At 36.9% G+C, this 15,948-nt stretch overlaps 3 protein-coding genes across 4 annotated transcripts in view; 2 read left to right on the top strand and 1 right to left on the bottom strand.

Annotated features, from left to right (window-relative positions):
* ric1 (RIC1 homolog, RAB6A GEF complex partner 1) overlaps nucleotides 1-2,380 on the bottom strand; it is a 28,391-nt gene extending 26,011 nt beyond the window's left edge. For both annotated transcript variants that reach the window (XM_044096247.1, XM_044096248.1), the window contains exon 1: nucleotides 1,755-2,380. In XM_044096247.1, coding sequence (XP_043952182.1) covers nucleotides 1,755-1,895 — 141 coding nt within the window. In that variant the 5' untranslated portion in view covers nucleotides 1,896-2,380. The remainder of the gene's footprint in view (nucleotides 1-1,754) is intronic.
* A 384-nt stretch (nucleotides 2,381-2,764) lies between these two features.
* Nucleotides 2,765-6,439, top strand: exosc2 (exosome component 2). The gene is made up of 9 exons (XM_044096252.1): nucleotides 2,765-3,128; nucleotides 3,943-4,044; nucleotides 4,195-4,240; nucleotides 4,564-4,653; nucleotides 4,737-4,802; nucleotides 4,924-4,992; nucleotides 5,266-5,442; nucleotides 5,588-5,716; nucleotides 6,137-6,439. The coding sequence occupies exons 1-9, from the start codon at nucleotides 3,007-3,009 to the stop codon at nucleotides 6,215-6,217; spliced, it is 882 nt and encodes a 293-aa protein (XP_043952187.1). The 5' UTR covers nucleotides 2,765-3,006; the 3' UTR covers nucleotides 6,218-6,439.
* A 1,342-nt stretch (nucleotides 6,440-7,781) lies between these two features.
* Nucleotides 7,782-15,948, top strand: part of abl1 (c-abl oncogene 1, non-receptor tyrosine kinase) — a 31,795-nt gene continuing 23,628 nt past the window's right edge. Inside the window, exons 1-2 of the mRNA XM_044096249.1 lie at nucleotides 7,782-8,365; nucleotides 9,778-10,161. Of these exons, the coding sequence (XP_043952184.1) occupies nucleotides 10,035-10,161 (127 nt within the window). The 5' untranslated portion in view covers nucleotides 7,782-8,365; nucleotides 9,778-10,034. The remainder of the gene's footprint in view (nucleotides 8,366-9,777; nucleotides 10,162-15,948) is intronic.

Here is a 15,948-nt window from a genome sequence, read left to right as displayed (position 1 = left end):
AAAGAGGGAAGGGAAGCAAGACATGCTCTAAATCCTGGGTGTGTCTCAGGAAGTTAACAGTGACCCCTTATCCATTGTTACTGCATCTTAATAATATACAAAAGGTTTGGAAAACAGACTGCTATAAACAATGTAATAGGTTATTGGGTCAAATAACTTCCTTTAAATGAAGGTTTTCGTAAACATAAGTGATGGGCTTCAATATATGAATTTGACTTTAAATAAGTTGTACAACTTAGCTGTTCTCTTAGCATAAAGAAACAAAAATAATATTGATATTAAATATTACTGTTGCAGAACTGTAGAACCCAGTCAAACAGCACATTTTTAAATTTAATTTTAGGGGCCTTTATAGGACATTTATTTTGATTGGAAAGAGGATGAAGAAAGAAGAAGACCAGGAATCACTCCCAGTACTGTCGCCTCTGCACATGGTGTGTCTACGGTACATTTTGAACCAACCAGCTCCCCAAACAGTACTAAGCTTAATAGTAAGCAGGAATTAAGAGTGAGAAATTGAAATTAATGCAAATCTCAGCAAGTCAAAAAGCTTCCAACACCCGTTTCAGGCAAGAAACACAAATATTGTGAGGTAAAGGCAAAAAACTAATGTGTTTTCATCAAATACTGTTTGGCACTAGGACTAACATGCAATATTTTGTTTTGTTTTGATCCAACTCCCATAATTTTTTAGCTGTTTTGTTTGATCTAAATGTGCAACCTATCTTTTCAATATACCTAGAAGTTTATTTTATAGTTCTTTTAAACAAAAAAAAGGCCAACCACAAACTGAGTATGCAAATCAGTCTGTGGTCAGGAGGATTAAATACAGGCTAATGGTTACCATGCAGCATTATGTGATATTCCTGCTCAAAAACACTTCAACGGATAAGTGAATGAATCAATGATTTCCATATTTTTTGCCATAAATTGTACGTGTAGTTTTTCCGACTAAATTAAATAACCTATATGTTGTAAAGTCCAAACCAAAAATACTGGTTTGATGTTGTTTACATTGGTCTTTAAAAAAATCAAAAAGTCATAAACAGAATCTTACTAATATCATAAATAACACATAGATCAAAGGCTTGTTTGACATCATGGTAGGACACACTAACTTGAATAAAAACCTTTACATCCTCATTTTGATTCATCTGACCTGCTGAGCCAGTTATTACCAACTATAACGGTAAAATCCGATACTTTTTGTTCCAAATATTTTGTCTACAAAAGCCAACTGAAGGATGAGATGAGCACAAAGGTATTACATCCTTGAATAGTAGACTATTACACATTTTGCATGGATATTACTGTAAACGATGAATTGTCACAGGGATCTAATAACTAATTAGATCCCTGTGACAACTGGATGAGAGACAGAACAGTAGAACCATCACTCTACACAGGTGTGCGGATATACAGCACTCTCAAATGACGCAAAACAACGTCATTTGTCATCTCAGTGGTGAGTGTACAGGTGTAACCATATGCCAACACATCACGGTAAAAAAAAAAATCTCACCAACCCAAGCCTCCCTTCTGTAATCTAAATTACCTAGGTAAATACTCCTCATAGATATACCCACATTACAACCATACATACAACCAAATAAGCGGCTTCCAGATAACGAAGCAGCTTAAAGAGTCTGTCGAATGTTTCTTAAAGTGAAACTAGCACTGCTGGCTTTGTTGTTATCTGGTCAGCTGAGTTCTTGAACATGACTGACACCGGGTAGCAGCTTCACTCAACTTACCCGAGAGAACCAGACGCTGAGCTGCGTCTCTGACAGCAAGGCGAAGTAAAACCTCTGGGAGCTGGGCTGGATGTGAAAGGGCTCCTCGGCACTCCTCAGGGGACAAAGCAGCCTCCGGGGCCAGCCGGTTAAAAAATACATGACGGCTGAAACTCCTTCCTCAACACTCCAACAGTGCGGAGATCCTCCTTAAATAGTTTTTAATCCAGATGACACATTAGCGGCCGTTTTCGTCAGATTAAAAACTTTGGAAGATTCCAGCCTTTGGCGCTGCGCAGGTTATCGGTACGCAGATGCCATAAAGATATATTCAAGCAGCCAGTGAAGCTACGCGGCTAACTTGAAGCTAAAGAGCGGTCCAAGGGAACCCAGAGTTCCCGAAAACAAAAGCAAAGAGAACCGCTGCGTCTCCACTTAGCGTCCAACTATGAGATGCAAGCATCAAACGGGTCGACTAACTTTCGCTCCCAGTGTCGTATCACTTATTTTGGTGTTTTGACCAGAGGTGTCTGTTCACGGCTAAGAGTCCAGTTTTCACTCCACTCTGCCTCACCGTCGCCATTTTTACAAGCGTCTATCCGACCTAACGCTGATTGGGCGAGACTGAAGAGTTTGCGTGGTGTTGAAATGTGACGTCAGCTCTGTGTTATGTGAGAAATGTTGCGAGGAAGACAAAGTGACTCGACGCTGACATCTGGCGGCGAAACAAAGTACCTGCAGAAACAAGAAAAGAAAAAGTATTTTTTTTCTTTTCAATTTCTTAACGAGTCTAACAAGCAGACAACAAATATGTCGGAAAGTAAAATTTACAAGTAAACAAAATTGGAGAAAGCTATAAACATGCTAGTCAAACCTTTCTGTAAACAAAAGACACAATTCCCACTCCAAAAATTATTTCTTTCTTTCTATATTTCTTTCCTTCTTCCTTTCTTCCTTTCATGAATTGAGGTGGAATATTGCAATAATAATAATCCAAAAATAATTTATGGAGAGTAAACGGGTTGAGTCATATTCCACTCCTTACCTAAAGGCGGCGATGGCACATGGTTTAGTAGAAGCACTCGGAAATGAAACAGTTATTTGCTTAGCATGGTTCACTCATAGCACAAGGCATTTTAACTTTACCAAAGCTTGTTTGGACTTTAGAGCTAATATAGTATGTTGTATTTAAAATAATTCAATATTTGTCTTAAGTCTGCCGCGGTGAAGCATCCAGCTGAAGTTCAGGATCTAAAGAAAGAAAGAGAGCAACATGGCTGTGGACATGAGATTACCGACTGTTAAAAACTCAATGTCTCTTTCACATTCTGCTGCTGACCGAAAAGATCTGGTTGTCCCCGGAGATGTGATCACTTCAGACACTGGGTTCATGAGGTACGTAACGAGTAAAACAGTAAAAAAATTTGTTGGCCTTGAATTGGCACCCCAATTTTTTTCGCTAAATAATCAGCTATAGAAAAATTTGCCAATTTTAACATTTCTTTAAACTGCTATTTGATAAGCGATGCACCAACTATCTGGTAGAAACTGGAATCGAAAAAAATATCTACTGTCTCTTATTACATATATATATATATATATATATATATATATATATATATATATATATATATATATATATATATATATATATATATATATATATATATATATATATATATATATATATATATATATATATAAGTTTCTGGATCCTTTTTGTCATTTCCCAAAATGATTTAAAAAAAAAGCTCATTTTCCTTAACATCCTTGGAAATGGCTGGTCTCCCCATTTCAGATAAACATTGCAGAATCTCATCATGAGTTCTTTTCCTGGTGTATTTTGCATTTTGATGGACTTCACTGGAGATCTCATTAAATTTACATTGTTTTATGAGGAGGATAATCCAAAAAAAAGCAACCTTGCTATTTGATTAACAGCAATTAATAAATTTAATGTCCAACATTCCGTTTGGATTCTTTAAACCAAATACTGCATAAATCTTAGATGTTTTTTGAGGATGGAACAGCCAATAGCAAAATCACAAACTTAGAGTTTGGAGCAAATCAATTTCTGCTGTAGATTCACATATGGTAATATACTCAGACGTAGAAATGATATTACTAAATCCAATTACATATTTTCAGACCAAGTCTGCATTGTTTGTGGCTTTTTGACTCCATATTTACAGTTCTCATTTTCCTCCAGGGGTCACGGTACCTATGTTGATGATGACAAGCTGACAGCATCAGTGGCTGGAGAGGTGCAGAGAGTGGACAAACTAATATGTGTCAGACCTCTTAAGACGAGGTGAGTCACTGAACTTTGAACACCCGGTGCTTCTAATAACTAAGATAATGCCTATGTGCTGTTATTACTTAGTTTTATATCTTGCTGTGTTTTACGGAAAATTCTGCAAATGTATTTGAATTATATCGATTTTTTTTTTATGTATTGCAGATTTAATGGTGAAGTTGGAGATGTTGTAGTGGGTAGAATTACAGAGGTGAGAACCTATTTTTTACTCTTTACGCTGTAAAAAGAAAATGGAGCTCCAAATGTAAAAGAAAAAACACTGAGTTAATTTGTTAACATGTAATCGAACTAAGTTTGTCAGACTTAATTTATTTATGTTTGTTTAACATGACAAATTAATGAACTCAATATGTTTACTTGGATAAACTTAATTTGATTACTTCTAACAAATCCACTAAATTTTCTTAAATTGGATCACCTGTTTTCTTTTTTGGGGGTAGAAATAAAAATTGTGTGATTGTTTTTCTCTTCTTTCTCAAAAACTGTTGGACCTCCATTTGTGGTAAAATGTAGGTTCAGCAGAAGCGCTGGAAGGTGGAGACCAACTCCAGGCTAGATTCTGTCCTCCTGTTGTCGTCTGTCAACCTGCCGGGAGGAGAGCTGGTGAGATTTTCAAAGTGACATTGATTTTGTTTAGTCATTTTTGTGTTACAGTGTTTGCTGAAGTGTTTGACTTTACCTTATAGAGGAGAAGATCAGCAGAAGATGAGCTCACCATGAGAGAATACCTTCAAGAGGGCGATCTCATCAGTGTAGGGCATCATTAGCCTTATTTTCCCTCTGACTTATATTTTGTCGTATTTACCGTTTCCAAGAATAATGAGTATTTTTGCATTTTCCTGTGATTTTTTTATTTTATTTTTTTTTTTTTAGGCAGAAGTGCAGTCTGTTTTCTCAGATGGAGCCCTGTCACTTCACACTCGTAGTTTAAAGTATGGGAAAGTAAGTTTTAGTACGCTACAATTATTTCATGGAGGTTTTCTTCTTTCTATGTTGTATTGTGATGATATGCTATTAAGTGATGACCAGTTTATCACTTCAATGCAGTTCCAAGAGGTTGTCTTTACATTTCTTATCTTTATCATTGAAAGTTTTTTTTTTTTTGTTTTTTTTGTGTGTGTGTGTGTGTTAAAATTAATTACAGATCACTTTGTATTGCTTTAAAATTTTTAGTCGTCATTTTGCCTCATGATCTGTTTGTCCTCTTTCTCTCAGTTGGGTCAAGGAGTGCTGGTGCAGCTTTCCCCATCTCTGATCAAGAGGCAGAAAACGCATTTCCACAACCTACCCTGTGGTGCATCCATCATCTTGGGAAATAATGGCTTTGTATGGTTGTATCCCACGCCGGGACAACAAGAGGAGGAAGCTGGCGGCTTCTACACCAGTCTGGAGGTACTGGTGTAGAAGAACCCACAAACACCAATCTGGAGAAAAGCACTGGGAGACCCCAGCTCTAATTATTTTTAAATAGAACCACAGATGAACTGTGCTTAACTGAGGTTGTTTTTGTGCGTGTGTCCCGTCTCTATCCTCTCAGCCTGTGAGCCTGTCAGATCGAGAGGTGATTTCACGGCTTGGAAACTGCCTCCTGGCTTTGGCTGCTCATAAAGTGCTTTTGTATGACACAAGTGTTCTCTATTGCTACGAGTCGTCTCTGCAGCACCAGGTAGGAATCACAAGGTGTTCTCCAGAAGTCCAAAATGTAATCTATAAAGAAGAAACAAAGTCTTATTAAACAAATTGAATTTCGAGGCAATTGTGCTGAAATGTCTGCACAACTGAATTGAAACAATTTTTTTTTTTACATCTTGTCTGAGGATGGTTCTATTATGCATGTCACAGTTACAACTATAGTTTATTTGTTAAAGTATTTAAATGAGTTTTTTTCCTTGCATTTTGTTTTTCAAACACAAGCCTAAACATCTTGAAGTGCCATTGCACATGAGGTTTTTTTGGGGGGGGAGGTTTGTTTACAATTTTCCCTTCATAGCAGAATTATTGAAATATTTGAGTTGTTTGCTTTTATATAAAGATTTGTGTAAATTGCTTATTCTCAATAAAAGCTTCTTTTGTCTATTCGCTGCAGGTCAAGGATATCTTAAAACCAGAAGTGATGGAGGAGATTGTAATGTTGACACAACAGAAGCTGTTGGAACACGAGAGTTAAGAAGGCACAAACTAAAATATCTAACCAAAATCAAAGTAAACTCTGTCTAATAGAACAACTTACGTGGTTTAGATGGATTTTGTTGTTTTGTATTTGATAAATCTCATAGCTAGTGTTGCAAAACGCTGATGAAAACAAATTGGTAAGTTATTAGAAGACATCAGTTGACATCTTTTGATACACAAAGCAATTTTATTGTTTGATTAAATTCTGTAATTTCTATTTTCTCTGGATTCTGTGTGGTCTGTTGTGGGGAACCTCAAAGATGAAAAAATGTACAGAAGTTTTTATGGGCAAACATCTCACATCAGCTAAAGGACATACTGTACATCCTTTTTTTAAAGACTTCACTTCTAAAGTATTGCTGATCTTCTTTCCCCCTTTTTTATATACTTACCTGTCATTTTTATGTTCAGTTTAGCCCGAAATTATTCATACACATCTGCCAGATTTAGATTTTGAATTTTCATTTAACCAAGATCTTTGTTTCTGATAGATAATGAGACGGGCATCTCTCAGAAGATAACAATCTTCAAAGACAATCATTAAAAAATTTTTTTTATCTGCTTCTATTTATGGTTCATTAGAAATGTTAAATTATTTTTGCAAAAAACATTGGTAGAATCATCAATTAAAAAAAGAAGAAAACCATGTATAAAATTGCAACATTTGACTTAATAGGAGCAGTGGTGTTGACTGTATTATCACTAAAATTATATTAAGGTATCATACATTACACACTGTTAATGTCACTCCAACAGGTAGGTTTTTTTATCGTCATATTACCTTGCACGTTGCTCTGAATCACTTGACTAAAATTAAGTTATCCTGTAGTAAACCTTCCAGCAACTGAAGGAAGATAAAGTTTGTGATTTCAAAACTTCAATTAAATACTATAACTCATGGAAGTATCCCAGAGAGTAATTGCAAATGGTAATGCTGAGGATAGAAAGGGTCTCTGGCAGTGGTCAGTCTAGAACCAATCTCAAAGAAACCTCTGACAGAAGACTTGCTGTTTGACAGTCTCATGACACTATGAGCTGCTTGAATATGCAGCTCAGTATTCGAGCAGCAGAGATATTTCATGGTCAAGGCCTGGACAATCCCATCAGTTTCTGGCAAGCACCACTAATCCACCTCACTTGCTTTTGTTGTTGCTCTTCAAATCTATATTTGACCATATAGTCAAATATAGAAAGTCAGGCAGAGGAATGTTGGAATTGAGGATATAATTTTTGCCCATTATTATTGATGAAACAATTTGTTTGAACTTCCTCCTTTCCTTCAGTCCTGCTCTGCTTCCATGAAGCCTCCTTGTCAACTCTGAGATTTGGGCCATGCCTCAGGTATTTTTTTTGAGATGCTCATCATGGCTTCTGTATCAGAGTGAACTGAAATCAGTTGCTGAGCTGTAACTGCATCTAACCAGTATCAAAATTCAAATTGTTTTGAGGTGGAGTTCTAATTGTAACAAAATATGTTAATGTTTATGTCCTACTGTCTGTAATCAGTCTTTCTAGGTTTGTATCTGAGCAGTTGTGAAGCCCCTTCAGCTCCAAAGCACTATCCCACGCACGAACGTGACGTCACACGTTGCACCACCCACATTTTTCTGCAAACCACCTTGCGTATGGAAGTATGGCGGCCTCGGCGGAACAACTGCTCCTCGGCCAAAGTTTACTGCTCCGGTTTTGACGTGAAAGCGATGAATAAGTACGCAAAAAGAGCAGGCAGTATCGACGAGCTCGGTTGCTGTGAGCATTGGACAGGGCTTGCAGAAAGAGTCGCTGTTATTTGGCCGGCGGACTTCACTGAACTTCTCTTCGCCTCCTTGATTGAAGCGTCTCCACTCCGGGTATCAGACGGGGAGAAGCTCCATAAGACGGGAAAAGTGGACACGGAAGTTGGAAACTAAGTCATTGCGATGACTTTGGAAAGTTCAGTCGTAATGTGGGAATGTATGGTGCTAAGACACATTTGTTGAGCTGTTTTAGCGCACTTGTCCGAAATTGTTTGTCGGGAAGCAGCAAGAACCAACTGTTGACTGGTCGATGTGCATTTAGGGTCTGCGCGCTGCATACCACCAGCAGACGTTGGTTAGCTTTCATGGCTCGGGCTAACCAACAATTTCACTGTTTCTCTGACCACGTAAGTTGTCATACGTATGTATCTTATCTTTCTTAACGTTTTAGAGGCAAAATAAGTTGTTTCCAAATGGTAGAAAATATTTAAATTGATCAATGTTGCCAGTTGCTGATGATTAACTGTTTATTGCGAGCGGACAGCTGAGTTAAAGGTACTTCAGTACTACGTATTACGTTGGAATTGTCCAGGGTATAGTGTAGAAAAACATTTAGCCGTTTTCTAAAATATGAAAATCAAAATTTAAAGCTGTTCATATATTTCAAAATTATTATGCATACAGCAATCTTTTTTCCTTTGAAAAATAACTCAAACTGATTGCTTTCCAGACGTGCTATTTATTAAGTGTTCAGTTTATCTACCACATTTAGGATGCAACCTAAAACTTTAGCCATCAATAGCTGTTTGAGTTACTAATTTAAAAATTGCAGACATGTCCATAAGGCTCTACAGGTTTTCAGATAAAATAGCATGTCCTGTGAATAATTTTTAGGTTTATTATGGAAGCATTTTGATGACATAGTTTAAGTTCACAAATAACAAAAAATCAATACACACTGCAAGTATTATCTTTATTCTATGTTAAACATGTGGGGACAAGTCCATCAGAATCGCACTATCTGTGTGTATTGTCCCTTTTGCAGGCACCACTCCTTAAATTCATTAACACATTATTTTGAACTGCTGTGTTGAGAAAATCTTTCTCAGCTTTTGAAACACCAAATGTGAATAATTTTATCGCGCAATACTGTTTTGCTCCCCTCCTTTAACAACAATTTGTAAAATTATTGTTTAGCACACTCTCTAAGTTGGAGACAGTTTTGTATTTGCAATTTTGGCCTTATTAAAGTTTGCAGTGGCAATTTAACAATACCGAAACACACTGGAGTTCTAAAAAAAATGGTAATTTCAAAAATGGCGTTCCCAAAGTAAGGTCCTTCTATGAGATGCCAGGGAAATAATTGCAGTGACCTGAGTTGTCCCCAGCTGCACAAAATATTTCCCAGTTGTTGCTGTGCACTGCCAGTAACTGGGTTGAAAGATGATTTCTGCACTTTTATCATGCTTGCTGAAAAGACCACTGTTGCTGCTGGAAATATTTTTGGTTGTTAAAAACACAGACAGTTAAGGTGTAGAAGTTAAAGGACAAATACATTTCACTCTCCGTGCGGTTACTGGGTTTCAAAACTACATCTGGGAAGCTATCAGCTGGTTTACAGACAGTAAAAACTATTTAATATGGTCACACAGTTTTGTTCTAAAGTAATCAAAGTTAGCATAGCAACGGTATCTCATACCTAATCTTTAGAAGTTATTGTTTCTGGATCAGTTATTCAGAAGGACCAGATTCATGTTATTGATATCTGTATTGAATTGTAAATGCACTTATTTATTTATTTATTCATTTTATTTTTCAGATTTCCCCTGAAATGGCTTGTTTTGTCTTGTGAAGCGCGGACACTCCACTAATGTGTGACACTCGGAGACATACTGGTGTAACTTTGATCTGCTCAGGTGACCTGAATCACCCGTTCTCTCGGAAGGGACGTTCTAAGACAGGGAACGGGTCTCTTGTGTCCCCTTGATCCTCTCCCTGTCTGGTACCCAACTGTGGAACGGGGAACAACTGATACCAGCTTGGATAGTCCCGGCTGCAGCCTGGCACCCTGCCCTTATGGGGCAGCAGCCGGGGAAATTTGTAGGGGACCAGAGGAGACCCAGTTTGCCAGCTTTCATCAAGGGGGGAAAGAGAGACTCATCACGCCATGTGAGCCAGCCATGGAATGTTTTCGATAGACACGGTAAGATCAGAACTCTTTCATAAAGTATGAAGAAATAAATTATTTTCAAACAAAACGGAATGATTGCTTAGTTAGTTTTGTGCATCATATTATCTTAGATCTGCAAACCCATACTGAAATTATGTTCTGTCCCCTGCTTTGATATTATCGTTTCATCAAGCTGAAAGTGAATAGTGACAAAATAAATACTGTCAATGATGACTGGCAAGCCTGTGACGTGATGTTTACCCCCCGCCCCGAAGTTAAAATTAACCACAGGATGCACACAAGAATATAAATTTCCCCATATTTTTAGTTGAAATTGTTCAAAATTAACACAATAGATTATTGAATCTGTTATTCTTTCACATGTACATTTGTAGATTGTTTCAAATGTCATCAACATGTTGCAACAAATTTTGGGAGGGGGATGTAGACCGTAAAACTTGTCAGAGCGGTCTAAGACTATTATGTCATGACTTGTGGGGCGCATACTTTGTGCAACACTGAAACAAGAGCACTGTAATTGCACAGTCTAAAACTCAGGTATTTTAAATATTTTGATCTTTGCATTGAAAGCGCATGTTATAGTTATATACTTTACACTTTGCAACATATTAGATTTAAAAAGCGGGATAGAGTCCAAACAGAGTAGAGCTGCAGCTTTTGAATACTTTTGCATTAAATTAATTGATAAATTACTTAATAACATACTATCCCATGTGTCTACTTAAATCTACAATGACATCTCATCTCCTCCCTATTCACTACCATATTTCTGCTTTCCACTTTCAGTCAATTTATCAATTGAAATATCGATTTACATGAACAGAAACTGTTTTCACGATGTATCCGTTTCATAAAATGGACAAATTATCCCCGTGGTTGTCAATATATTTATCCAGAAATTAGTTGGCGGGATGTCTGCAGAAATAAATGAAAGGCTATTGTATATATTTATAACCATCTAAAAAGGGCATAGAGAAAAAATGATGGAAAACACTGCCCGAGTACAATAGTGTTCTCATTAACCATTAAAAACTTGATTTTTTTTTTTCCAAGAACATCTTAATGATGAAAAAGGACTGAAAAGGGACTTAATTTTCCCACTGAGGTTGTTGGAAGTCTGTATGAAGAGTCCAAGGTCTACCTTATAGTTTACTTTGTCAGATACATTAATGCATAATGTCATTTGAATTTTTGTCTTTTAACTTACCTTTCTAATTCAGTTTAATTATAAAGCTTCATGATGACCCGGTAATAAACAATTACATATATCTGTAATGGTGTTTGAAGAAACAGAAATGTAGCCATTTGCAAAGTTGTTAAGTTTATGTCCTACTAAGCTAAACTAGGAAAGTGCCAAAAACATTTTAGGCCATCTTAGATTTCCATCTCATAATTTTCTGTTGCACCTAATTTGAAGCATGATGTGAAACAACAATAACTCCTCTATTTGAAACATGCTGGCGCTGAACTGAGTGCAGTTATGTGGAATAATCTGAGGAGTAATTTCTGCCCTATTATAGAGCATCACAGACAGGTTTTCCAATGTTATCAAGGGATTTGGGAGGGGATTAACCACCATCAATTAATGCGTAGATAAAATGTATGCATATTTTTTAAACTGAGAGAGTCTGAAGGAAAAATAGGCATTTCATCATGTATGATTCAGGTCTGGCAGCAACATATTACTAACAAGTACAGTTCTGGGGTGGATTCGCTATGCACCAAAAACCCCCTTTTATGCCAATTGTCAGTGATGATAGCTTGTTATTTTATCCATAGAGATATAAAACTTCAATATGCCAACAAAAGGGATAGTCAGAAATTCAAAAACAATGCTGCCTTATTTGAGATTGATTTCATTTAGTCAGACGAGGGAAAAAGTGTTTAGGAATCTGGAAAAGAAATCTGGAAAAAAAATCTTTTATCCTGTTGAAATACTTTAACTTTTAAGCCACTTACACCCTTCAGTCAGCAAATTACATTTCATTATTTTAAATTCCAGTAACTCTCCTCTTCTTGGAAAATACACCCTTTAGCTATTGTGGTAGATAGGTTCTGAAATGATTCAAATCCAGCTGCAAAACTACTCCACAGAACCCAGTGTCATTATTTATTAAAATAAAGATCAAGTACGCTCAGAAAACAATAGAATTTAAAGTGGCTGTGCTTTATTTTTACACGTTTGACTTGAAATAATATGCACTGTCTAACACATATTTTACACACCCTTTTCTAGTGGAAAGTACTAGGCTCTGTAATGAGTACAAATTTACAACTTTAATATTTCTAAATAACTAATTTGTACACAAAGATGGCAATGTTTGGAATGATAAACTGCTTGTTAAAAGAAATTTGCAGCTTGTGTTGGTATGAACATCCTCTGTAAAAGAGCATTAACCATTCAAAGCTATCTTTACATATCCGTAAAATCATCGGACAGTGATTGCCTTTGTAAGAAAACTCTAGTCACTGACTCAAAAGTCTTGTTTAACGCAGAGGGGGACATGTCAAGGAAGGTCAGAAAAGCAGAGTGAAATCGTTTGTTGGTTAAAAAGGTCGGATTTTGCAAAGGGTCGGCAACAGGGCATATTTGTTTTCCCTTTCTGCCCCCTTTCCCTTGTGATGAGCAGGTTAGGCCATAAGAGGGGATGTGAGTCACAGTGCAGGAGCAGGGCTGCAACAACAGCTTTATGTTTTTTTTTCTCTCTCCCTCTTGGTGAGCTTTAGCTTGTTAAAAGTGGGATAACCAGCTGCCTTGCTCTTTCCCAGCAGGCAGGTTCAGACCTCTGCATGCAGCTGCCTGGGAGAGAGACACAGGCAGTAAAGAGGCAAGCAAAGACCTGTCTGTTCTTTGGCTTCATTGTGTACTGTACAGTGGATTGGTGAGATTTCACTGGCTGGTTAATACCGATTGTAATGTTTGAAAATGGTTGTGATGCACCTAGAATATTTTTAGCTGACTTTAATGTTTTGTTTTGTTTAAAAAAAAAAAAAAAAAGTATGTAAAAACATACAAAATGATGTACTATTGAATAGGTTAGAAGCAGAGATATCTTACTAGGTCTGTCCAGACATGCCAGATTCATCTGATTACCTTTTTATTATAAATGCTTACTAGGTATTTAGAAATATTTTTTTTCTAGTTGGTGCCTGTAGTTAAAATGCATTGCAAAAGTATCCATGCCACTTTGAACTTAAACTTTAGATTGCTATCACAATTTCAATGCAAGTTGAAGTAGGTTTCCTCTCTATCATAACTAATTATTTTATACACTTATACTTCAAATGGGTTGATGTACTTTGAAACTGTTTTTACAACAGTGATGTAGATCAGTAGCCACAAACAGGAGGAATCTTAAGTTCTTTTACTCCCTTTTAGCATTTAAGTCCTTTTTGGCAGGTGTGCCTTACATTCTGGTAATGGCTGCTGAATGTGTCATAGGGGCCCTATTTATTAAGCATTCCCATAACCAAGCATTATGTCACAGTTTGGTTCATTTAAGTAGATAAATTCAAGCCATGTTTCTTTTGTGGCACTAGAACATTTTAGTGATCCTAAAATACTCCCATCAAGAGTAATTAAATACATATTTGTTATTCATCTCCAGCTCCCCAGACATATATGAACAACCAAAACAAGAAATACTTTTATACGGCTAACTTCTGGTATGATTTTATATTGAAGTAACATATTTCTGAGGAAAAAGGTGCCAGGCTAGGTTCTTCAGCCAGCCAGACTAGTTGGGTGACAGAAAATGCATAGGCCATTGACATGCCTTTGCTTGCTCAATAAGGGCACACCAGGGCTTCTTTTCTTTCCTATGAACTTCATCCGAGACCTTTCTAATTGCATGTCTGAATTCTGGGCTGGCAAACCTTCTAGATGATTAGAAGAAAGATGGAAAGAAAACTCACCAAGGTACATTCATATAAAAGTACACGACATTCATCTGATGCAGTTGAGCATAGTGCATGAATGAAGCAATCATGTTGGTGTTTCTGAAGGAAAATAAGCGCTCGGTCATGGAAGAGCTGTTATCTGCTGAGAAACTGGCTCAGCATCCCTCAGATGTTGTTTCCAGGAAGCACAACATTCATGTCTTAAACATTCACCTACCTCTGCATTAGCTACACCTGTCCAATTGTTGATACAAATGAATAATCAGACAATCATCTGGACTCTACTGATTTTGAACTGGTGATCTATTGGAACTTCCACACCCAAACCTTGCATGGATTTATAGAGACTGAAAAGATGGAACTATAGTTGACAAGTGTCTGGACAAACTTACCTTATTAAGGTCAGAGGAGACTAAGGCAGAGTAGTTTGAGATAATAGACAGGCAACCTTAGCTTGTTACAATGAAGGTGTGTAGAATATCATCTCTGAATGCACAATATGTAAACCTTGTAGTAGATGGGCTGCAGCAGTAGAAGAATATGAGCCAACAACGTGGACCAACTACAGCAGTCTAAGGCTACAGTTCAAAGAGAGTCGCTAAAATAGGTTAATAAAGAGATTGAGAAAATTTGACCTGAGTGAGCCTCAATTTTAACTTGGGCACTCGCATGGCAGACCTAGAATTTGGCATGAACCCACCCTGCTTCATGTGATTCAGGAGTTCAGATTGTGGTGGTGTAAAGGTCTAATAGAAATTTTCTTTGCACACTTTGGGTCACTTAGATACCTGTTAAGCATATTTTATCCAGCACAGCACAGCTGAGAGCTGTTGCTGACATGGCATGATCTGATCTGGAAGTGTACTAAGGTACTACGATTTCAATTCTAAAACCACAAAAACTTTCTTTTTCTTTTTAAATACCTTTTAGTATGAAGTAATAACGTGGTTTATTGTTTCCAAATTATGCTACCAAGCAGTTCACTATCTCTCTATACTTACTTTCTTGATCGTCTCTGATTAACCTGACAACTGCAGAGTCATCTGAGTATTTCCACAAATAACAGGAGTCTGTTTTGTACTGGAAGTCTGAGGTGCACCGAGTGAAAAGGAGTGGTGATAATGATACCGTGGTATTTTCACTAAAGGTTGTCGTAGTGTTACTCTCATATCAACAAATGCCTGTTGTGGACTATATCTGTCCCTTTATAAATGTCATTTGATTGCTACTTACAAGCAGGATAATGCATGACATCGGAAAGCTCAAATAATCTAAAACTAATATCTTAAAAATGACATTGAATTTCCTTTATTCACATATTCAGGTAAATAAAGCATTAAATTGAGTATTGCGTCATGCATGTCCAACCGACCAATCTGCAGGAATTTTTAATACCCTTTTGAATTTAAGCTGTGAAGAATTAAAACAGTTTTGAAGGCAAAATGGATTATGCCCCAGTACCAGCACAGAATACCTGATAAAACCATTATAGTATATACAGATGTGCGTATTTTTTGACGAGGACAAAAAAACATTTGACGATTCCTTTATTTTTAATCTTTGGAAGAGGAAATCTATTAAACCAATTGTTGGTTGCATAAAAAAAAACCCGGGTGCCAGGTGTGTATTTGTGTCAGTAGATGCTATCTGTGTATTGGGCTAACCATATTATTTTTAGTCGGTAAATATATTTTTTTGTTTTTACTGAAAGTATAGAAATCCTTGGAGTCTAGAGACTAAAATCTCTTCCCATGATTCTTCCTTGTTGTGCATGTGTGTGTGTTTGTACAACACACAGCCACAGAGCAGCTCTTAATAATATTTATTGAGACCAGCTGTTAGGCCTCTGGTGGCTTGTCCCTTGACCTGGTTGGCAATGTCTCCAAATTTGAGTATAAC

This window comes from Gambusia affinis, linkage group LG17 (genome assembly GCF_019740435.1).
Source record: "Gambusia affinis linkage group LG17, SWU_Gaff_1.0, whole genome shotgun sequence".
Taxonomy (NCBI): Eukaryota; Metazoa; Chordata; class Actinopteri; order Cyprinodontiformes; family Poeciliidae; genus Gambusia; species Gambusia affinis.
The sequence above is the reverse complement of the archived record's forward strand: the minus strand, read 5'-3'. Positions and strand labels throughout refer to the sequence as shown.

Coding starts and splice junctions, on each gene's coding strand:
- exosc2 (XM_044096252.1), top strand. CDS start 3,007: ATGGCTGTGGACATGAGATTACCGACTGTTAAAAACTCAATGTCTCTT. Junction 4,241..4,563: donor TAGTGGGTAGAATTACAGAG/GTGAGAACCTAT, acceptor GGTAAAATGTAG/GTTCAGCAGAAGCGCTGGAA. Junction 4,993..5,265: donor GTAGTTTAAAGTATGGGAAA/GTAAGTTTTAGT, acceptor TCTTTCTCTCAG/TTGGGTCAAGGAGTGCTGGT.